At 34.9% G+C, this 23,955-nt stretch overlaps 1 protein-coding gene across 4 annotated transcripts; it reads left to right on the top strand.

Annotated features, from left to right (window-relative positions):
- The first annotated feature begins 255 nt into the window (after nt 1-255).
- Nucleotides 256-22,329, top strand: LOC149082799 (uncharacterized). 4 transcript variants are annotated; one of them, XM_089235958.1, is made up of 4 exons: nt 347-555; nt 9,348-9,384; nt 14,440-14,553; nt 19,917-22,329. In XM_089235958.1, the coding sequence occupies exons 3-4, from the start codon at nt 14,441-14,443 to the stop codon at nt 20,305-20,307; spliced, it is 504 nt and encodes a 167-aa protein (XP_089092084.1). In that variant the 5' UTR covers nt 347-555; nt 9,348-9,384; nt 14,440; the 3' UTR covers nt 20,308-22,329. The 4 variants fall into 4 exon arrangements, with proteins under 4 accessions (XP_089092083.1, XP_089092084.1, XP_089092086.1 ...); XM_089235957.1 differs by lacking the exon at nt 9,348-9,384 and having other exon boundaries at nt 256-555; XM_089235960.1 differs by lacking the exons at nt 347-555; nt 9,348-9,384 and adding an exon at nt 9,577-9,641.
- The last annotated feature ends 1,626 nt before the right edge of the window (nt 22,330-23,955 follow it).

Genomic DNA, 23,955 nt, shown 5'->3' with positions numbered 1-23,955 from the left:
TACCTGGAAAAATGGGCACAGTCAACCTATAACAACACGTCGATATTTGATTCGATCCCGAGAGCAATTAACTAATGACCGAAAGGGTAAGTGGTCCAACCACTGTCCATTATCCCATCATAATATATTGGCGAGGGGAATCTTGGCGAGATTACATGCTTCCCAGTGTAGCAGCATCCATGGGCTTTTTTTTATATTTTATTTTGTAATGTGGGTCACTAGATTCTACAGGTGGATAAAATTGGAAGACAGATAGAGGAAGGTGGGGGGTACAAATGTAGATCAACGTTGCGTTAATGTGCGTTGTGTGTGTGTGTGTATATATATATATATACGAAATGAACGTGTTTTTATTTAGTTGTTGAAAGTACTTTCTAGAGGTGGACGATGAACTTTTTTACTCAGCACCTGAGGCTACGAAAATAACAAAGGGAAAGAAAGAGAAAAAAACCCCTAACAGGACTGATTTCATTTTCGCTGGGATTTCTCTCAGTTTCATTTTTGTAGTGACCGGGGTGTTGGATTTGATCGAAGACCAGTGGAAAATACGATCAGGTAAGGCCCGTGTCTGTGTGTATATATTCATTTTCTTCAGAATATTATGTAGGATTAAAAACCTTATACACTAGAACTTGCTTAATTCGAATTTTGATTACTTCGAACTCTTAAGAATAACTCCCTTTGAGTTGGATATTAGTCGATTCAATTGAATGTTAAAGAATTTCTTGTTTCATTCGAATTTTTTTTTTTCGGATATTTTGGATAATTCGAAGTCGGACGAAAAAAATATGTATTTTGTATGAGCAAATTTAGTATTGAGTCAGACTTTGGTTTTCTCGACCAAGTTGTTGAACAGCAAATCTTTGAAGACCTAGAAAAGTTTGAAAGTTCTGTTTTTCCTCTATTCTTTCTTTGATAATTCAAGGAAGGTTGGTGCATGATCTTTGCTCCCTATGTTTTCCTATGGGAAAAATCTCCTTTCTTTAAGGGACATTTAAAAAATTTTTGTCCACTTTGGGCATTCAATTTTTATGTTTTCAAATACTACGAATATTTTATACAATTTAACGAGAATATTTAGGATTTTAATTGTTAATTATTATTTTCTCGAATTTTAACTTCCACAACAATGCAGATTTTTCAAAAATCACTGAAATTTACTCCTACTTTCTGCCATAAAACTTCTCAAATAATTTTAATAAGAAATACTCTCGTTAAAGTATGTAACATTTTAGTGTAGACAGACACACACAAAGTTTTAAGATATTTGAACAAGTGGCGTTTGAAGAACTTAATGAAAAACTTTGGTTAAATTTACCAGAAGAAATTTAAACACACTGGGATCGGGATATTACGGTATTTAGCTGTAAGCCTAAGTTAGGCCTAAAAGATCGTGAGGTCTTTTCAATGAAAGGATCATGAGCTTGCATATCACTTGAAAATTCAGTCAGGTTCCGCTCTGGGGTTTTATAAACCCGCCATTGGCATTACGCCTCGAGTGTAATGTAGAAGGGGGACAGCCCGGTGGGAGGCGCGGGGTTGGTTCAAAGGGCCCTTCCCCCCCCCCCTTTTTGTCGACGTATTCAACGGGTGAGTGTGGAGGATAAGATAACTTTTCGAAGCGCTTGTCGTGATCAGTAAAATGGACCGGGGTTAGAAGAGGATGTGGCTGAGGCGGTGTAGGCACGTTTACTCTACGCAGCACCTGACTCATTTCAAGTCGATTTTTTTATGGTTAATTTCAAAACCGGATAGATCACATTTGACAATTTTTTTAGGAGAGACAATAAATTAATTAATTGCATTGCTCTCTTATGGAAGAATTTTATTTATTCATTTTCCCAAATTGGTTTTAGATAGACACAAGTTTTGACTAAATTTTCGCCTCTATATTTTAATATTACTTTGAGAGAATTTGTCTTCTTCTTTTGGATCTATCTCGTTTTGCCAGTCAAACTATTGGAAGTTTTATTAAATTTAATATTCGTATTTGAATTTAATAGTTTAATTTAATATTTTACTTTATCTCTGTGAGATGGGAAGCGGGGGGAAGCCGGTCTTCAAATGTCAAAGTCAAACTATGGGATGTATCTGGTTTTGCAACCAAGCTATGGGATCTATCTGTGCGCCTACGTGCTACTTGATCTATCTGCTTTTTAAACGGATTTCTTTACTGATCTGTTTTTGCAACTATTACTTGTACTTTCACGCCACACATAATGAACAGCATATAGTGACTTTTTTAATGTTATGACTTTTCCTACTGGTAGTCCGTAGGAAAACTAAAAATAAATATCATAATCTAAAAATCGAAAAAAATGGATCTATCTAGTTTTGAAATTACACAGCTCCATTATAGATCGAACACGAATTGGCGTGCAACAGCTCGAAACTGCTAATCGACTCAGTTAATATAAAATAAAATAATACGAAATGAATGGAATGCACAGTGGAACCTCTCTTTATCCCAAATCTCATTTATATGATGTTTAGGGTTTAGCTTCAATTAGTAGTTGGTTATTGACGTGAACCTCGATCGCTGTGTAATTTTCCATGCTCGCATAATTTGTAAAAATGAATGCAACGACTGAAAAACTGCTATTTTCACATTAGAAAATTCCTTTCAACGAACTAGGGAAAGTCATTGAGTGAAATTAAAAAATTTTGAAAACAGGGACTTGAATGGCAACCAAAGTTCTAAAAATGATGGCAAAATGGAAGCTCGGTAATACGAGTGTTAATGCTTTGCAAAAAGTTTATCTAAAAATACATCGTTTCATCTTTTCTCTTGATCTAGAACAAGTTTATTTTGTGAACAGTCGTCGAATATAATATGGTTATCAATTATTAATTGTTGCTTTTATCGTGATATGTATGCTTTTATATTGGGTTGCTGAATTTTGGTTATATTTGACATCCATATTTTTTATGGGCATCTTTTTTTCAGCCACCTCGTTGGGAATTTGGATGTTGTGCCTTGGTGTTTGCATTTGTATTTGCATAATTATACATAACCTTATATAATATATAACTTATATATATAACCTTATATATATAACCCTATATATATAACCTTATATATATAACCCTATATATATAACCTTAACATTGAGAAAATTTTCAGAAATTAGATATATACAGTCAAACTCGGTTATATCGACCTCGGTTATTATTAAATCTCTGCTATGACGACAATAATTGGTGGTTCGAGATGCGTTATTCCATCCCATACATAGGATTGTTACATGAGGTTTCGCTCATTGGTAAAGATCACAATTACGTCATTAAAATTCTGGGTTAGAGAGACGGGGCTTTAAAAATATGTTTGTCTCCTCACGTTCCGTCGACTTATGTCACCATGCATTTACTTCGTCTCGTACTACAAATGTTTTTTTCTAAATTAGACGCGCTGTTTGAACAAATTAGAGAGTAATTTCTGAAATTTTTATTCGATGCATCGATTAGATTCATACCACAAGTTTCAGTCTTGTAAATTGTTTTATGCAAAGAATTACTTCACTGATTCTTCACTCAGTACGGGTGATAATACCATTAGATTGTGGAAATCAATCATTTTTGTTCATTCATGAAATTAAACAAAAACATGATTTCTTTTCGAGGAGCCTGTAGTAAAGGGCAATTTCTCTAAATGGCTGGTTTTCAGATGAACGAAGGATAGTAATCTAAAAGAGATTTTACTGTATATCTATGAAAGGGATTTTTCTTAGGGTATGTTAAATTCCTGTACTGGACAGAAATATTAAAAAACAATCGATTTGTTCTCGCCATATTTTAAATATACCAAAAACAGATAAATATGAATTATTTAGCCGTGAAACTTTTTTTCAGAACTCGATAAATGCAAGAAATCGTCAAAGAAAATATGGTAACAGTAATAATTTGTTTTGAAATTTACTTTAATTTACTTTAAAACTTTTCACTTTACTTAATCAAGGACAAATAAATTTAGTTATGTTCTGATTCCCAAGAAATTCCAAATTCGCATTTCTTTAACGGTAGCAAAGGATGTTTTTGTCTTTACAGGGACCTGTTCGGGGGGCTTTTTATTTCTTCAATATATATTTATAGGGCCTGTTTGGGATTTAGAATTCCCAATCGCATATTTCTGATGTACCGTGTGATTTTCTGAGTATAATCCACATAAACCAATCGCTTCAACAATAGTGAAATTTCAAGGAATTGTAGGTGCAATTTTTTTATGTTTTTTTTTTGTAGAAAATGCTTTTGATTTTCTACTCACATCCGTGTGCTCTCTATATATCTCTGTGTGTGTACGCTACTAATAGCAATTAATTGGACAAGATGTTCCGGCTTGTACGCTGCTGACATATGTAATGCCATTTGAAAATAAATATATACAAACTGAGCTAAATTATTTGCACAACAGCCATTGACTTTAAAAGCATACTTTCAATTATAAAATCATTTAAATGACTAGCGGTTATTTAAAATGTGTTAAATACCCCACAAAGGGTCATATACAGATAACTTACATAGAAAAAATAGAAAGGTGAACTTTTTATAATGACCCCGTATGCTAAAACCTCCAATTAGTGGAATGTAAATGCAGTCCTGAGAAGATTTACAAAAAACTGCATGCTTCTAAATGCAATATTTATGGAGATATTGGACTTTGAAATTTTCAGCATTTATCGTCAAGGATTAAGTGTGTGGTTCACTAATTGCGAAACATAAATTAAATTCAAAGTTGTAAAAATTCTGGAATTGTCTAAAAATGTAATTGTTTTTTATATTGCGAATGAAAAAATACAATTTTTCGAGTTCATTTTATTTGTGTATAAACCCTAACAAGGACAAAATTTGAGCCAATGAGAGCTTACTAACACTGAGATTAGTTGCCAAAATATAGCTAATATACCTAATATCTCGATGAATATTGAATTGAGAAATATGGTATTTTATGCTAATGACTTTTCAGAGTGGGGTCTATATTTCAATAATTGAACGTTTTAGCACACGAGGAACGAATGAAAAGTAAATTTCTCTATTTTTTTATTTATAAGACCCCCCTTAATCAAATTTTGAGATTATAAGTGAGAGCACGTCATATATTTGTAAATTTAACAACGAAAAAAAAATGGTTATTATATATAATTATATTATTTTAGTATTTATTAAATTTACCAACAATGCTTGAATGCTGTGCATATTCGCTGGAAAAGTAATAAACTTATCAAACTTCACAAGACGATTGATAAATATGCATAATAACTGGTTATTAATTACCACATTCACCGTAACATACATACCATTTTTAATTTGTTTTAGTTGTTAATATATTATATGTCTTCATTTCTATTCTAACCTCTCAGAAAATAAAGCTGCAGATAATATGTGGTTGTCCATCATAATGCGGATTATAGACTTTATAGTTCGCATAATGATAATGACAAGTTTTTATCGTCTCATAATCCGCGGATTATAGTCTGCCATAGAATTTGAGAATGTAACAGAGCCAACGCGCTATTATAACAAACTCTACGATGACACGACTTAGGCATTTAGCCCGATTGTGTACCCGACTAATTATCTGATACCAAACAATTAACAATTCAAAGACAAGCTCTCGATTCACGGCACGAACACTGTGAAATCTCTATAAATAAGTGCCTCCAAACGCGACACCTACGGATTATACAGATTTCGTCAATGCAAGTTCAATGACACTTGAACTTAGTCGTATTCAAGTGTGAATGAATTCCCGCTAATGATTATATCACGGAATTGATATACATCTCGTAATAAATACACAAACAATTGATATAAGGGGCGTGATATCTCAACCCATCGTAAATTGCATTTTTCATTTCATATTATTATCCTGAACGCGCGAAAGTTTTACACTAACGGTAGTGGACGGCCTTGGACGCACGACTGCAGAAGAGCCATCTTTAGGCCATTTTCTGGGTCAGTAGTCCGACCGATTTACGTCTGTCTGCTGGACGCCGAAGGAAAGAAAGGTCAATATATAACGAGAAGATTAAGAAGAAAAAATTGACTTTAAAAACGAGTTTTTAGGGTCTTTTTCCTCGTGTCCTGGTTCAGTGATCTTATCTATTGCGTGTGTGTGTGGCAGGAAAACCAACTCTTCTTGTATTTTTACTTTTTGTCTAAAAAAAAGGCAATTTTTCAATGATGTTTATGAGCAGTTTTGCATTGAAGAGCTTTTAATAACTTTCTTGTATACTTTTTATTCGAGGAACTTCATTCATATTCATCTTACATATAATTTTGTTCTGATTTTTCAGTATATATTTTTACAATTATCATAAAAAGACGGAAGTTATAAGATTATTAATACAATACTACGTTACTTTTGAGATGTAACACACGATGGCTCGTACAAATGTGCGATATTATGGCTAATCTAAAAAAATCCATGCACTGAATAAAGTAGCATAATTTATTTCAGTAATCGAAGGATTTGTTTTGAAAATATAGGTAAAGAGGGAGAGCTCCATCTCTCTCTGCGTGAAAATGAACACATGGATTTTTTTAAAAATTTATTCCAGACATTAATTAAAGATGGTAAGACAATGGTTGTGTGTGTGTGCTAACCTACCTTGCTATAAGTAACCCCCCTCCCTGTAAAGGCGTAGGAGGCTATGCTACCAGAAAAACCTGTAAATTCTCAGAAGGCATACGTATCTCTTGAAATACGTAAGGAATTTGCATATGGCTAGAAATATGATAGAGACTTGCCCGAGAACAACGATGGAGTCTTGCGTATCTCTAGATATGCAGTCACACCGCTTAAACGGATATCAACGATTCCGGCACATAATATCCGATTGAGCGAGGAACAATTAGATTGCAGTGTCATACCGTATTATACAGTAGATTTTAAATTTGGTGTGCCGCCTCTGTATAGATCCTGAAACATTGCTTGTGTGTGTTCCACACCTGTGTTCCTTACTCTTCGACCAGAAAAGGAGTTGCTCCTTCTGTCCAGACTCCCACGCTATTAACGACCTTTTCCATACCTTGTTTGAATGCAGACCGCATCGATTAAACAGGGGTGTTGGTCTGTACAAGGCCAATCTGGATCGAATAATTTACGAATTATAGATATTCACATTTTTTGTTCTCACATGGAAATTATCTATATACTATTTTTGCTTAACATCTACGCCATCTCTTGTTAGATACAATGTATCACACAATAAACTTTGAATGATTTGTTGATAGATTTTATATTGAGGAATCTACTGTGTATGTATAATTATCGTATTACTTTAACAGATATATATCAGAGCGGAATGAATTAAGTATCAGACTCTAACGTAGCTATATAGGACGAAATGAGGGAATTCAAACAGTAAATTAGTCAAATGTTGAAAGAAAAAACCAACAGAAATGAAATTTCAAATTGAAGTTATTTTTGCCATACATTTTTTTATATTTTCGGAGTTTTCAAAATCTTAAGCGATTTCCTTTGTTTTTTGCCAAATCATGGACGAGGTTAATTGTGCGTGTTGGCTTTTCAGCATAAAACCATTGCAATAGAATGTATATAACATGGCGAGTATAAGATAACAGATGAGATGGCATGGGCTTCCTCCAATTGCTTTTGAAATGTACCTTCATTTCAATATGCACATACATTCCTCTTAACAAAACCCTTTAAACTTTTCTCCAACTACCAATTCAATCTCATCTGTTATCACCACAGAATTTGTTAATCGCGACAGTACCCAACTGAAAAAGGAAAATACATTTTAAAAATTTTGTATGTTTGTTTTTCTTTTTGTGACTCAAAGTGTTCCAGATTCTACCACGAAGCTGAACTGGAAGAGATCTCGGCCACGGGATAAGCCCAGTGGCAGAGTTATGGCGTTCATTCATTCTTTGCAATAGACATTAGTTCAAACCCCCGTCGAAATTAGATTTTCTTCTCCCGTTTTCTGATAAAAAAAAAGCTTCCATTCTTTCGCAAATATTCTTCAATTTCAGTCACATTTTTTTATAATTTTTTTATACCCGAGCTTGAAAATTTTCCTGCTCTTTGGCAATTTCAGTTTGAGTTTTTTCCTTGGTTTTATTATTATTATTATTATTGCATTCAAAATTTCAGTCTGTTTCGCAAACAGAAATTATCTCTTATCGCGTGATTTTATTCTAATTTTAAGACATCGCATGAAGCCATGCCGTTTGTGCAGGTTTTTAAAGATTTTTTTTCTTCTATGAAAAGTTAGCGTCCTTTATGAGCTGAACAAAGAACAAAAAATAAAATAATTACTGAAAATAACTGTGGCATTACAGGACACTAATTCTGGATTTTTAAAAGTTTTTAAATGTTAACATATTTTATTGAATTTTTGAATGTTCTTTCAATAAAAATATTATGTACATAGGGGGTTGATATGTACTCCAATATTCGATTAAGCGGGGGAAACTTTTAGAAATTATCACATTAGAGGGAACTTTAATATTGTCTCCATGGGATAAATTTTGGTTACGGAAGATTTTATCAGAATAAAGCGGGCTACCAGAGAGAGACTATCAGTTACCTAATTAAGCGGGGCGCGACTGTACTCCGAATTCCTTGCCCTTAGATATGCGTGCAGGCCTTTTTACTGCTAGAAATGCGCGCAGGGGGTACTCGAATCCCTCTCCCCTAAAAATGCATAATTAGTTGCTTATTTACGTGTACGCTCTTGTATAATGTAATAGGTTTTGTACATTTTTTTATTACTTTACTATTTTTTTCGTATCTTTGAATGAACAACACGTACCCGAAATGAAATTGGTCGGGAAACCACTAATACAAGATAATAAGCTAGCGGAAGGGTTACCAGACATCCGTTCTATATATGGGCATCGCGTTTTTAATATATCTCGTAAATATCTGTACTGCAGTGTAATGAAATGCGTGAAATGTACATGTGTTTTTCAAAATAATACAATATCAACATCAATCTAAATTACAGCATTGCATGACCCAAAGTAAAAAAAGATTCCCTGAAGTTAATCATATAGTAAGATTTGCCAAATCGCCTTGCCGCAAAAAAAAAAAAAAAAAAAAAAAAAAATGCCATGCCTGGTTCTAAATCAACAACTTTTGCTTGGCAGATTTTGCTTTATTAAAGGTAACATCTGAGTACCAATTTTCGATGACTTGCTTGCTGGGTTGCTTCCGTTCCCATCATAAATGGTCACAAAGAGGTGTTTGGATTTTTTGAGTCACCAATATGGTAACTCTGGGATTCTAGGCTGATGAAAATTCATTTCTTTGTTGTGATGATGTATATTTATGTGTGATAAAAAAACCGAGCCTTTGAACTTATCACTTTTTGTGTTTATAGGTGGCATAAGACCCATTCATCCATTCAAATTTCAAGAGTAAGTAAAATTAACATATCTATAAAACATCTATCGCTAGCATGAGTGCATAATGAATTCAATACTGTTCGAATGCAGTAAACGGTTCACCTCAGTGTAAATCGCCAATGATAGTGCTATTCTATTTTTTCTGGTAATTCATTGGTGCAGCTGTTCGCATCGCACAGTGACGTCGAAGCACAACATGACAGCAAACATTGGGTTGCTCTGTTGGCGAGAAAAGGCAAAAGGCGTTAAAATAATTCATGGCGCCAAAGGTAAATACAGTAGTATTCCGCATTTTAACCTTCCGGGTGATCTGTACAGATTTACGTTTGTTTCAGTTTGTAATGTACGATTTTCTCTTAATCCCATGACGCAATTTGCTTGAATGTAAGCCCCATGTTTCATCAAATGATCATCAGTAAGCGGAAGTATGGAAAGTTATACAGGGTCTATAGAAAACTATTCTTTTAGAATTCTAAAAATAAGCCTTTGTTACGATCCAATTAACTTTGACCACGAACTCTTCCGTAAGGTTCGTAAAATACGATACAAAAAGAGCAAGGGAAGCTCTGAATACCTGTACGGAACTAACGTAATTGAAAAATACACTTGTTCTATCCACAGAAGTGTCGTTCCTGATGGAAAATAATATAATAATTAACCGTAGGTGTGAGAAATATCGGAGGTATGGTAGCGGCTCGTTAAAAATAACGAATGTAGAATTGAAACGGGTCCTAAAAAGCCAACGGAGCGAGTCAAGACGATGCTCGTCAATTATTAGAGATAACTTGAAGCCTTATCAACCTGTCCTTTTCTATCTGACAGTTATATTTAGACCAAGAGAATCTTTTATGTTTAAACTAACATACACTGAAATGCAATATCGTATTGGAGCCATCAGCTTCCTGCAATTAATTGGACAGCATTTCAATGGTCGCAGTTATAAAGTAATTAGTAATTAGGAAGCGTCCTCTGTGCACGATGACCATTGTCCTGATTATCTGCTGAAATGGGGTGAAACTATTTATAACAAACACTTTCTCGAAGAAACTCAAATCCCATTCAACTTACTTTGTTATTGTAATTGAATTTTAGCAATTAAGCGGTTAATTAAGCTTATAATATTTCTATTTGCTTGACAGTTGCAAATTTTTAGGCTGCGCTCCATAGTGGGACGAAGAGGTCACGAGTTACAAGAATTGCGACTAGGAAGAAAAAATAGCATAGGGGTGGAGGAAGAGATGTCCGCACAAAAAAAATAAGGATAGAGAAAATGACCGGAAGGGTGTTGAAATGTAAAGGTGTGATGATCCCTCCACAGAAGCTCTTTTTTATTTCTCTCCCTCTTAAAAGGGGGAGAAAAAGGACCAACAACAGCAAATAGCGAAACAGCATTTCTAAAGCGCACCTTTAGAAGTGCCTCTTTCTCTCTTTCACCTCGCTTCTCGTGTATGTGTGGTGTAGAACAAAACAATACAACTGTTTTCGTCGCTAATCTCTATTATACAATCTCGTACTTCTTGATCGTCCCACTATGTGCGCGACCTTAGACATTCACGTCGGTGGATTTCTATACTTTTTCATGCAGTCCTAGTATTCGGTGGATACAGTGGCGCCGGAGCCGGGGGTGCTGTGGGTGCTCGAGCACCCACGGAAGTTTGTAAAACGGGTTCGAGCACCCACAGAAATGATTCAAAAATCGAAATTTCCTACATGGGACTCAAGACGAGCACCCACAAGTTCGAAACACTTCCGACGCCCCTGGGTGGATAAGACAACTCAATATACCAAAAGACGTTCGGTAACTTGGTGAGTCTATAACCATCTCAGTCCTCCTAGTAATCTTTCTCTTATCCAGAAGTATTTCTTCTATCTAGAACATTGAATATTGAAGGACCGAACAAACTTCGCTTCACATTTCAGAGAGATATTAGCCCCGTTCACATAGGAAATAGAAAAGGCAGATCTGAAAAACCCGCTTCAAGAATTTTCACCAATAACTGCTCTCCATTTCTTTCCTTGCGAAGGGAAAAAGTCGTCAAGCGGGTGCTAGAACTCCCAATGCTACTGCAATATTTGCACATGTGAACGAAAAGAAGAGGGTGCGCCGAGACTAGTACGCAAAACGTTTGCTGCCGCGGAAAAGTGAACTTTTATAGCTGTTTGCGTATAGAAGGAAGGTGGGGTGCGTTTGGGTGGAAGGTGCAGAACAGGCTTCTTCAACCTTACAGGCATGGTCAAATTTCCCACGAATCTCGCTTGCCACCAAACTTATATAATTTAGTGAGATCATAATAGAAGGGGCCGAGTTATGCAGGACAAAAAAACTGAAGGATTTATTTATTCTGAAATTATTTCTTTTATTAACTATCAATTTTGATTAGTCCTGAAATATATGACATGGTGTCGCTACCCATTTGTTAATGCAAGATATACATACAACTGGATGTTGTGAAGATATTTATTATTTGAGAGAGATCAGCATCTCAAATAATAAATATCTTCACCAATATACAGTTTTCTGTATATCTTACATTAACAAGAGTGGAGACCGGCATCATGTCATATATATATGGTGGTTCTTTAGTCCATTTCATGGTTCCGTTCGGCATATATACGCTCAAGGGAAAGGAAATCTCTGTCTCTTCTGTAGCTTAGTGGTGAGAGCACTCGTCCTGCAATCAAGGGACCCGGGTTTGACTCCCGGTAGAGGCAGAGATGGGATGGGGCAAAAGTCAAGGTCTCAAATAATAAATATCTTCACAACATCCAGTTTTCTGCATATCTTGAGTTCTGAAATATTTTTTTTCACCATTTCTGAAAAAGTTTTTGATTGAATTAATTAATTCTGAGATTAATTTAATCTGAAATCGCTTTAAATAATTCTTAGGTATTTATTTCGTACTTCTGAAATCATTTTTCTTTTCAATATATCTTGAAATCATTTCTTTCAATAATTATATGCAATTACTCTTTCATTGAATGTGCATTAATTTTTAAAAGAAATTGCGTAATTTTTTCTCTCATTGGTTCATAAGATGTTTTTTTGACTAATTCTGAAACTATTTGCTTCAAAATTTCAAAAACTATTCGTATCAATAATTCTGAATCTTCACCAGTTTGTTCCAGAGTAATTTCTTCCATTTAGTGTGTAGAATTATTTCTTTCATCAATTCCGAAATTATTTTTTCTTCATTTCTTCTTTTCTTCAATTCTAGCATTAATCGTTTTTCAACAATTTTCTGAAAGTGATCGGTGGGTCCCAAAGAGAAACTTCGACGGGCAAATGTGGCCCGTGAGGGCCTTGTGTTGAACACCCCTGGTGTAGAAGAAAAGCGGTATACATGTACTTACATTAATAAATTTATATTAAGATAATGTACAAATATTTAACCGTGCATTCATCTCGTAAATATGTTTTTGAGGAATTTCTGATGATATGGTACATGCCGCAAACGTGTCTTCTGAATGTGCGTGTGTGACCTTATCGTGTATATTTTGTCAGTGACATGCGTGTTCGCGTTCTTAATATGGTGCTTTCTCATCCCGCTTCCATATCTTGAAGTGACAATTACAGATTTCCTGAATTACAGGCAACTAAACAGACTGGTGATCTAATATATGAGACTATTTTTCACGTAAGATCTACTCCGATGATCTCTGATGTTTGTTTTTCTTTACATTATCACTATATTCAGTCACAGATTACTCAACGGTACGTTAATTACCATCAACTTTTGAATCTATTTGCACGAGCAAATGGGCTGCGAAATACGGGAAAATACGGGTCATTGCCAATTATCGCCAAAAATGATGCCAAAAGTATGCAAAATTGTTAATTCATGCTAAAATCACAGAACAGTCGCTAATCGTGGAAGTGCTACTACAAAATGCGGTAAATTAAAAAAAAAGACAAATATTGAGATGAATATTCTTATTTTGTAGACGTGATTATCGTAATGTAATTTCTGAGTCGGGAAGATAATTTTTATAATTGTTTTGAAGAATAAAATGCAGGGAAAAAATTCAAGTTGGCTTCGTTGAAAATACGTGAAAAACCGGGACATTTTTGCAAAAAAATTTCGGGACAGCCCGGAAAACAGAAAAAAAATCTGTACTGTCCCGGTTTATACAGAAAAATATCTGTATAATTTGTCATAACTTCTCTCAAACTTGCGCAATTACATGTCAAAGTGTACACTCGCACACAACTATCTGCAATGTAGTTGCATCTCATTAGTATTTATTACATTTTGTGCTGGGAAGAATATCTGAAATCATGGAAAGGTTAAAATACCGATTTGGAATTACCTTAAAAAAAAGGAAAGTAGGATTCACAACACACAAACGGAATCAAAGGAATTATGTCATCCTGTGGCCAAAGGTGACGGCTATTTTATGTGCAGCCCTTTTTTCCCTCTGTTACAATAATTGTATCGTAACCAATGAGGATATGGTTAAGTACAGACCACGGATTCCACTGTTGTTATTTGCTTGTTTTTCGAAGAAAAGTGACGAAACTTTCCCTGGGTGCCACATGACCTACTTGATGTAACTAGTCGGAAAAAATCAACTGGTCGGAATATAGAAAACATGTTTGTATAAGGACAGTAATTTTCCCTGGTCTCTTGGAAAGGATATTGACCCTCTGCTAAAACACATCCAACACTAACTGACAGCTCTGACGGAAAGAGTATGAGATCTTGTGTGTGTGAGTATTTTCTTGTGATACATAAACTTGAAGAAACTATCACATTTATAGATTTTTTGGATCTATACATGGTAGCGTATAGGAGTTGCTCTTTAACCTATTTCTATCAAATATTCATTATTCGGATATTTTGTGGCTTTTGACAAGGATGATATTTTGACACAAGGTGGACTTGACAAGGAAAATATGAAGGTTTAAGGTGTATTATTAAAAGGCTAAAACGTGGCGAGTGGAACTAGTTAAACGTTCAAGGTCCATACGAATGATCTTCTCCTAAATACTTTCTCTGTAGATTCGTCTGGAATGATTCTGTGTATTCATTAAGTCAACGTTAATACATTTGGTTTTGTTTTCTTCAGAATGGATTTCAAGAGTCAGTTGCTGGTGAAATACCTTTTTGGTTTCGCTGTATTTGCGACGTTAATGCCTCCTGGACTGTGTGGAGAGTATCATTATCCCAGTCACGAATCCAAGTAAGTTGCCATTTTTACGTTTTTTTAGTAGCGGTTTTTTTTTCTCAAGTTTTCCTGCAAATTTTTGTAAGAAACGATTATTTTTGCAAGATAAAATGCCTGATGAGAGATAGAGTGTGTGTGGATGTTTTTCAAGAATAGGTTTGTAATCAAATTCAATTTTCTATGATTTCTCAGAATTTAATTTTTATATAAGAAATTTTGACCTGATAGGAATATTTTTTTGTGTATTTTTCCCGACTAGAAACAGAATTTTTTTTTTTTTTAAAGTTGGTTTTTTTCAATTTGTTTGCTACATAATACTTTGGGCATCCTTTAATTACTTTAATTGAATAAAAATAAATAATTTGTTTCAACTAAAAAAACAGTTAATTGAAAAATTGCATCATTAAAAAAAATAATAAATTAATGTCCATTTCTTTAACTTTTTTTTCATATCTTTTTCAAACCAGAGCCAAAAATAACCATTAAAGGTTTTTTTTAATACCACTGAAGAAAGAAATTTTCTTGGAGCTCAGCAACACACGACACTTCCGCAAACACTTTACAGTCTACAACAACCAAAATTTTAAGAGTTATTGAATGCCCTACAAACAGCCAGAATTTATGAAGAAACTGCAGCAATTGCGTTCTTCGATATGGCGAAATCTTTTGACAAAATTCGGCATGATGGTTTGATATAATATAAGCTTATTTGCCTAAACTTGATATTCTGCATTATTTAATTTGCCAAACAATATCTTGGCTCGCGTATTTTTCGAGTCCAGATAAACGATACCGCATCTAATCCTAGACTTATCAGGGCCTCAATTGCTCGAGGCAGCGTCCTTGGCCCTCTGCTTCATAATTTGTACGTGCATGATTCACCAGTGGCACCAAAAGGAATTATCGCTACTTATGCTGACGACAGTGCCATAATTTGTACAGATAAAAAAGCGCGAAGAAAGCCTTATCAAATCTCCAAGAGATGGTCCAAAAAGTTGAAGAGTGGTGTCAGTGGCAACTGGAAAAATTGAGTTTCCCCCAAATGCATATGTCAACGTGCAAGGAAACATTATTCACATTCATCTGATACACGTGAATACCTTGGTGTATTTTTCGATAAACATCTTTCGTTCGTCCATCACTGTTCTGAAGTTATTAAAACCCCCAAACAACCAGAGGGGCCCTTAGCAAAATTTGCAGGCATAATACGGCCTTTTCTATCAACAACAAACTCATACTGCATAAATTGATCATACGTCCTACATTACTTTACGCGGCTCCTGCCTGGATGTATTCTCGACACCCTAAAATTATAGCTCTTGAACGTTTCCAAAACGTAACAGTCCGAAGTTTTATCAGGTCCCCCCCCCCCCCAATTCATCAGAAATAGGTATATACGCAGATACCAAGATTAAAACAATCATTGATCATGTCAAAAGGCTCTCCAGAAACTTCCGATTCTCTTCACAACTCTGACCATGAACATCTTCACGAAATCTCGAATTATAATAGCACTGATACCTTTAGACTTACAATACCTACAAATCTTTTCGAGGTGTCCAGACCCAATTAATGTATTAAATAATATCTGAAATATATTATATGGTTAATTTTCCCCTTCTGATAGTGTCAGAATTGATACACTGCGTATGCCATCGTATATACTTCATGACTTAAACGTATTATATTCTAAATTTAATCTCAAGTGGAGTATTATTAACCAATATTGTTTTTGTCTAGATTATCGTATTCATATAGCATTAATTACATCACTGTATATTGCCTGTCTAGCCTATCACTCATCGTATGTTGACTTTATTGTCACTTATTCATATTGCATTTTCTTATCACATCTAATTAGCTAGCATCAATTATTGTCAATATATAATATCCATAAGTTCCTTTGGAGGTGACGAATTCTTCGGGGAAAGGATTAATGTGGATGTAAATGTACCACATTTATTAATTTTTCGCCACCTTAGACACGGTGTGAGATAACTCTTAAATTGCCATCACTCCTATTCTCTTATGCCGACATGGCTTCAGTGCACTACAGCATTCAATTGGCAGAGTGATGATGGGGGGGGGGGGTATGAATTATTAAAGTCTCGTCTACGGCATCCCCGATATACGAGTGAAGGTTCAAGGTTGAAGTACGGGCATCACTATCTTTGCCCCTAGAGGACGCGAACGAAAAGTAAACATGCAACTAAATCTGTAGACATGATATGGCTTCATGCAGCAGCAATATAATGATATCTATAGATACATAATCTTGTAAGCCAATTAGTAGGGATCAGATTTTTATATCCCTAAAGATGAAACGTTGTTGCTGATCGTTAAATTCGGGTTATTTTAACTTATCGGCAACGACGTTTCATCTTAAGCGCATAAAAGTCCGAGCCCTACTAATTTCATAGTAATCAGTTACATAATCTATTTAAAAACTTTATTATTTCTATTACATGCAGAAACATTCAAAAATTTAGGAGCTTATTAATTTTTTTTAATATTTCAGAAAAAGGCAAGAAGTGAATAAGAATTTTACGATTTTTAAATTAGAAAATTGAGTACGATATTCTGTAACTGTCTGTTATTTCTACTCATACACATGGAAAAATAAAAAACACCTGACATTTTATGTGCAGAAAAAAATCAGAAACCGATCAAGCAAATAGTTAATGATTGGATGACTGGATAAGGCACTAGTTGCTGCTGCCATCTATTGGCATATAGAGCAATTTTGTTTCGAATGATGCATAGATGGAAAAATTACAGTATGTTGAAACGATCACCATAATTGTCATTCTTTACAATGAATTAAAAACTCAATAATGCAACTTCAGTTTATGAAATGAATAGTTCTCTTTATTCCGATTCAATTTTTGTTCAATTACATTGATTTCAGGCTATTTTATCTTGCTCGCAAGGTGCCAATAACGTATAGTTTTGAAAATTTGCAAAAAATTAAGCAATAGAGATATGTAAAACCTAATACTGGCATATAGGATATGATACTGGCATGAGAAATATACTAAAAAATTTTAAATAAATCAAAAGTTATTTTAATAGCAGAAATGTAATTCCTGCTCATATTTTGTTATTTTTCTGTACCATTAAAAACTATCATATCTAGTGATATTTGATATTTTTAATGATATTTTTCTACTTTTCACCATGTAAAAAGGTATGAGACCACGTCGTGCCCACGTCGCATTAACATTTTTGTATTCACTAAGTTACTTTCTTCATGATTTTGAAGAATATCGAAATCCAGAAATTCTGCTGCCATCTTTTGGCTATATTTCGCAACTAACAAAAGCGTAACTTGGACACTAGAGGGCAGCAGTAATTCCGGTTTTTCTACATTTTTTGGAGAAAAATCGCAGTCGTGAAAAGTGCATAGCGTGCAAAAGTGCTTCTTAATTTTGGGATACCAAAAATTTTTAGGACCCGCTTCGCCCCAATTTTATGTATTCTGTTAGGGGAGGGGAATCGATATCTATTATTTCAGAACATTCAAGAATACTGAGAATACTTTTGTATATTAAATACAAAAGAATATATATATGTATATAACATACAAAAGAAAAAAAAATTAATCACATATAATTTAATAATAACTTAAATTTGATATTAATAACATTTTTTTTAAATGTAAATATTAGTAATACGTAACTCGGTTGGCGAACTGGCTTCTCACTGTGCAGGTCTGGGTTCGAATCCCGATTCGGGCATGGATGTTTTTTAACACTAACAAATTCCCTGGACGAATCATGCTGATCCCTTGGAAATCCGTGAGGATCGCGTTATAAGTTCATGTAAATCCAACTTTTAAGCACATTATGCAAATTAACGTAAAAATTTATGAAAATTCAGCATTTAAGGTAATTTTAAACTGGTGGGAAAAAAACTCCCGAAACTAATGAAAATTTTGGAATCGATAAATTTAAAATAACTGAAATAGATAATTCCCCATCATCAATAGAAATTCAGAATTCATGAGAGAAATAATTCTAGAATAGATAATAATTCATAATTCATTAAAGAAATGATTTCCAGGACCGATGAAAACTCGGAAGGAACGGGGAAAAAATTCCACAGTTGATGATAACTCAGAATTAATGAAATAAATAATTTAAGAATTGGTGAAATCATCCAATATGAATCTACGGCTATTCAGTAGGGTGGCAATTTAGCGCTGATTATTTAGTGCAGTTAGAGTGATCATACGTCCTATATTTCCTGGACAGTATCTGTTTTTTTTTCTGTTTTTCGGGCTGTCCCGACTTTTTTTTGCAAAAATGTCCCGGTTTTTCACGTATTTCAACGAAGCCAAACTTGAATTTTTTAACTTCAAAACAACAATAAAAGTTATCTTCCCAACACAGAAATTACTTTACGATAATCACGTCTACAAAATAAGAATATTCAACTTAAATATTTGTGCCATTTTTTTTTTAATTCATTGCAATTTGTAGTAGCACTACACGACTAGCGACTGTTCTGTGATTTTAGCACGAATTAGCAATTTTGCTTACTTTTGGCATCATTTTTGACGATAATTGCCAATGCCCCGTATTTTGCAGCCCATTTACTCGTGCAAATATTATCAGCCTAAGCGTAGGGATTATATTTTGTAAAAACAATTCCCTTCTCACTTTTTCCAGACTGGCATACGTACTTTCAAAATGCTTTGAAATGATTCAGAAAATAAGGTGTGATATTAGAATTCTCTGACACAAATATGCCATCGTCATATATCGATGATATCGAAGCGTTCCCGAAAAATGCTATAGAGTAAGTACTACAGAGACAATAAAAAATATTTACTTGATATTGGAAATTATTTCGAAGACACCTGGATTGGAATGCTAACATAAGCAAATCACAGGAGAAATCCACAATTAGCTATAGAACCATGGAATTAGTTCGACGCCACTATTGATGGCTTTGCAAGAACCAATAATAATATTGAGGGCTAGCATAATTCGTCCATTAGCACAGTTAAGTCCATCTTCCCAATGTTTGGAAATTCATAATTGCTCTGCAGAAAAAGAGGAGAAGCTAACAGAAATTAAAATAGAGCAGTACATCTTCGGTCAGTCCTAAGTCTGGAAATTGTTATTTACAAAACACAATCACTGCGCTTAATCGTCATTGCTGTGACACCTTTATCGCCAATGCGGGGTCATACAAAGCTCGGGTTCTAGTGCGACCGCACCTGCCGCACACCCGTAAGGGCTGCTCAATTATTTGGTAGACTTAATTATTTTTTCCCATGAAATAAAAAAATAAAAGTTTGGAAAAATTTTCCGTGTTATGAAGATGCAATGATTTATTGATGATATATTCGTTCTTTTTTTTATTGATTCTAGGTCTTACGAGATCCATGAATACCATGCACCGCCGCCGAAGAAATCGGCTCACGTGGACATAAACATACCGATCGATTTCCACACCATCGCCAAGCTTGGTGTCATCGGGTTGACTCAGTTGAAGCTGTTGATGGCCCTCGGCAAAGTCGCTGGAGCCGGTCTTGGTGTCGGTGCATTGGGACTGTCACAGCTCGGCAAGATAGCTCTTAGCGTCGGACCTGCCAAAGGTGGAGTTCACGTCGATCTAGGACCGTCCCACCACCATCACGCGAAGACGTACGAACACCACGACCTTCCTCACTACACCGCTGATAAGCGCCACTACGTACCACCGAATCGGTATCCAGAGAAACCTTCTTACAACAGCCACAGCTCAGGATCTAGATACTAAAATACGTAATTGAAAAGACGTTGCAAAACAGCAGTTGATCTCTATCTGGCTCTGTGATCCGTTTCTGGATTTGGATGCTCTCAGCTCAGCCATTGATTTATCAAATGCCGTTGATTTTTTAAGGGATCATTAGAACCTTTTTTCTCCTGATCAAGTGATTCACTCCAAAATAAGCTCAGAAGGTGGATATCTTGTTTCAATGAGATTTACCACACGCAAGAGGTACTATACATACTGTAAAATTGCAGCCGGCCTGGGAGAGTTTAATTTAAAAATGGATGCGGTTGTGACGATATTACTCTATATATGTAGATTAGGGAAGTATAATATAGTGCTCGTGTAAATATTTTCACTTATTTCTTTTTACTCTTATATTAATTAATATTCCTCATATTAATTAATATGAGGTACATTGTTGATACATGTATATATTTTATGGAAAGTGGTCATACTAATCATGTATCAAAATACAGGGTGAGCCAGAACTCTACGACAAACTATTTTTTTTAATATAAAATCAACTAAATGATATTTTGTTGTCTGCAATGAAATTCTTATCATGGTCAGGAATTGTTTTTTTTAGAAATAAAAGAATACAGTGAAGAAACCTCTCGATAACGGACATCCTTGGGACCAGGGCCTGTTTCTCACAAGTTCGGGCCCTGAACAAATAACAGTTTTCTTGGCCCCTTATATACAGGTTTCTTTGAGGCAGAGGCGAGGGAAAGAGCCCATTCTTATGATACAAAACAGTAGCCAATTTCACGACCCTGAAAATTTGTGTGCCTCAGGCACGAGTCCCGTTCGCCCAGAGAGCTAACAGTACCTGCCTTGGACCGAAGATTTTGTCCGGTAATCAGGAGTGTCCGTTAATGGATAGTGAAATACATTGAGATCCCTCGACGTAATTCAAAAAAGTGTCTGTAAATGGAAGGTGTCCACTAACGGGAGAGTGTCCATTATGGGAGGTTCCATTATAGTAAACAGTTAGCAGTTCAACACATCGAAGTGCACCGTAAAGATTTCAAATGAGAGTAGCGCAAATTCGACAGAAAGTGGCAGTACAAGGAAGTCCCCCCCCCCCGACTTTGTAGCACTTTATAGCTCGAGTCGAGTCACATCTGTGTGTGTGAATGGTATTTAATTTCAACCCATGCATTCACCAACATGAATTTCGGTTCTAATAATGCCAATCTCCAAAAATCACTAGGGCTATCGACAACTAAAGACCCTTTCCTTACGGAATTTAGATAAAAGTAATGACATGTTTCTCGAAGGTCACTGACGAAATAAATACGTTAGGGAGCCACACATTCCGGCATGTACCGATTGGTTAGAAATTCCACAGATGAATGTGTACGAGGTGCATGAATAGTTAACAAGTAGTAAAAGGTAATATCATTAGAGAGCTTCCAACGAGGCCTCCACTCTCAGTCGGAGGACCAGGCGCAATCTCTTAGATAGTCTCGATTACTTGCTTCATTTTTGTATTGAGATGGTCAGTGATGAACGAAAACCAATAGCAAAAATAACACATGCGTGTGTGAAGTTTTGAACTATTTCATTTCCAGAAACAAAATTAGTGATCACGATAAGCATTTTAGTGCAGATCACACTATAAAATGCCAATTTGTTCAATTTGTATCAATTTTTAAAATGTGTCATAGACATTTGGCTCGTCCTTTATTCTAGTGTGATCATTAGAGTCGTAATATTGTTCCTACGAATCCCATACACATAAGAACATGGTAATAAATAGACAAAAAATGCAAGAAATAATTAGAAATGTATAAGAAATTTCTCTCTACAAAGTATTAAACGGATTATAATCGCATAAATATAGGTAACATACGTATTTTTCGTGTGCGTGCGTTTTTTAGCTTCTGGGGAAATATGCGAAACAGGAAATGAATCGAATGTGAGTGTATTCTCAATAATAATCATATTCACGTGAATAATGTTATTGTCTTCAGGAAGTGATTTCAATTTATTGTAAGTAAAATAAAAAATGTCTGCAAACGATATGGAAAAAATTGATTTTTCATTTGCATGATTCGTTCCTTTTAAATGATTGCCAAAATGCATTTTACAATCTTAATGAAAATATAATTATACATTGTGGGCAAAAAGTCCGTAGAACCTTTAAAAATTCATAAAAACCGGAAAAATAACCGAAATAAAAAAACGGTTTGCAGGGTTAACATCGCTAAGGTCACGTCAATTTTTTTTTGACTGGGAAAAAGTAACAAAAAAGCCGATAGGTAGCGCTGAAGTCAAAGAAAAGATACGCAAATAACGAACAGAATGCCTCCAAATCGTTTATTACAGCAGTATGCATTCCACGTGACCACCACCACCACAGGGGATAACACATTGCAGGCGAGTAACAAATCCAGCCGCAGCAGGTCCACATGCATGAATTAAAACGGTGAACTAGTTGTGGATTAGGAGCGCAAGTTCTTATAACCGTCTCATTTGCAAATTTCCAACCGAAGTCGCTCGTACCAGCTCCACCTATCGGCTGTTTTGTTAAGTTTTTTTTCTATCTTAAATAAATTCCCGTGACCTAGCGATGTTAATCCTGCAAACCGTTTTTTATTTCGGTTGTTTTTCCAGTTTTTATGAATTTTTAAAGTTTCTACGGACTTTTTGTCTACCATATCTTCATATTTGTCTGAGATTGATATTCAAGATCACGGCACCCGCCGAAATGATGTCCGAATTTAAAATACGGCGCGGCACCGCAGGGGCAGTCTCTTCACAAAACGTAATTTTATCCTCGACATTTCTGAAGGACCACATGACACGGTGCCACGGCAAACCATTTGAGAAATCACTGCTATAAGTTTTTTATTTTCCTCACTATAATAACGATACGATGTGCAGACTACATTGTACATTAGTGAGGTTGGTTAATTGAATTTCCAATTTGATTAAGGTATCCGATAACGTTGGAAACGCCATTTTGGAAGAAATGTCGATTTTTATTTTTTATGAAAGCCCCACATTCTTTGTCATTCCAAAACAGGCCTTGTTTTGTTTATATGACGCTCAGAACCCAAGTTACGCCCACTTTATTGCCTTAATTGTTGCGTTTTTACATGCCCGTATGTAAAAACGTGAATGAAAACTTTTAAACGCGTTTAACGAAGAATGCTAGTTTTGACATTTTACTTGAGTTTGAAAAAATATATTCATTGTATCATTACGAAAGTTTAATATGATATTCTACTATGTATTGCCAAAGTTATGAACTACAATTCAAGGTCTATTGCATATATTTTTCTAATTACAGTGTTCTATATACGAAATGTAAAATAAAATTTCCAAAAACTCACACGCACGTCAACGGATTTGATTGTAACTTATGAGCATACCATACAATACTGCAAAGTTTAGTCCATATTCTGCACCATTTGTAGCTGAATGTACTGCGAAAATAACAAAGCTTTCTCTCCATTCATACAATTTTTGGCAATCGTGTTTGAATTATCACATTAATTTTACTTAAAATTTGGCATAAAAATGACTTTTTCATAGAAAATGGCATAGGTATTCTAAAATTCAATATTGTTTTCATCATTTTGGGTCATTTTCTTTCCAAAAATGTTATTAAATTAATACTCAAGTACCGATTTAAATAAAAGT

This window comes from Pholcus phalangioides, unplaced genomic scaffold (assembly GCF_987345545.1).
Source record: "Pholcus phalangioides strain wild (caught in Gottingen) unplaced genomic scaffold, Ppha-v1.0 ptg000009l_1, whole genome shotgun sequence".
In the NCBI taxonomy this organism is placed as follows: domain Eukaryota; kingdom Metazoa; phylum Arthropoda; class Arachnida; order Araneae; family Pholcidae; genus Pholcus; species Pholcus phalangioides.
Note: the sequence above shows the minus strand (reverse complement) of the source record. Positions and strands in the feature narration are given on the sequence as shown.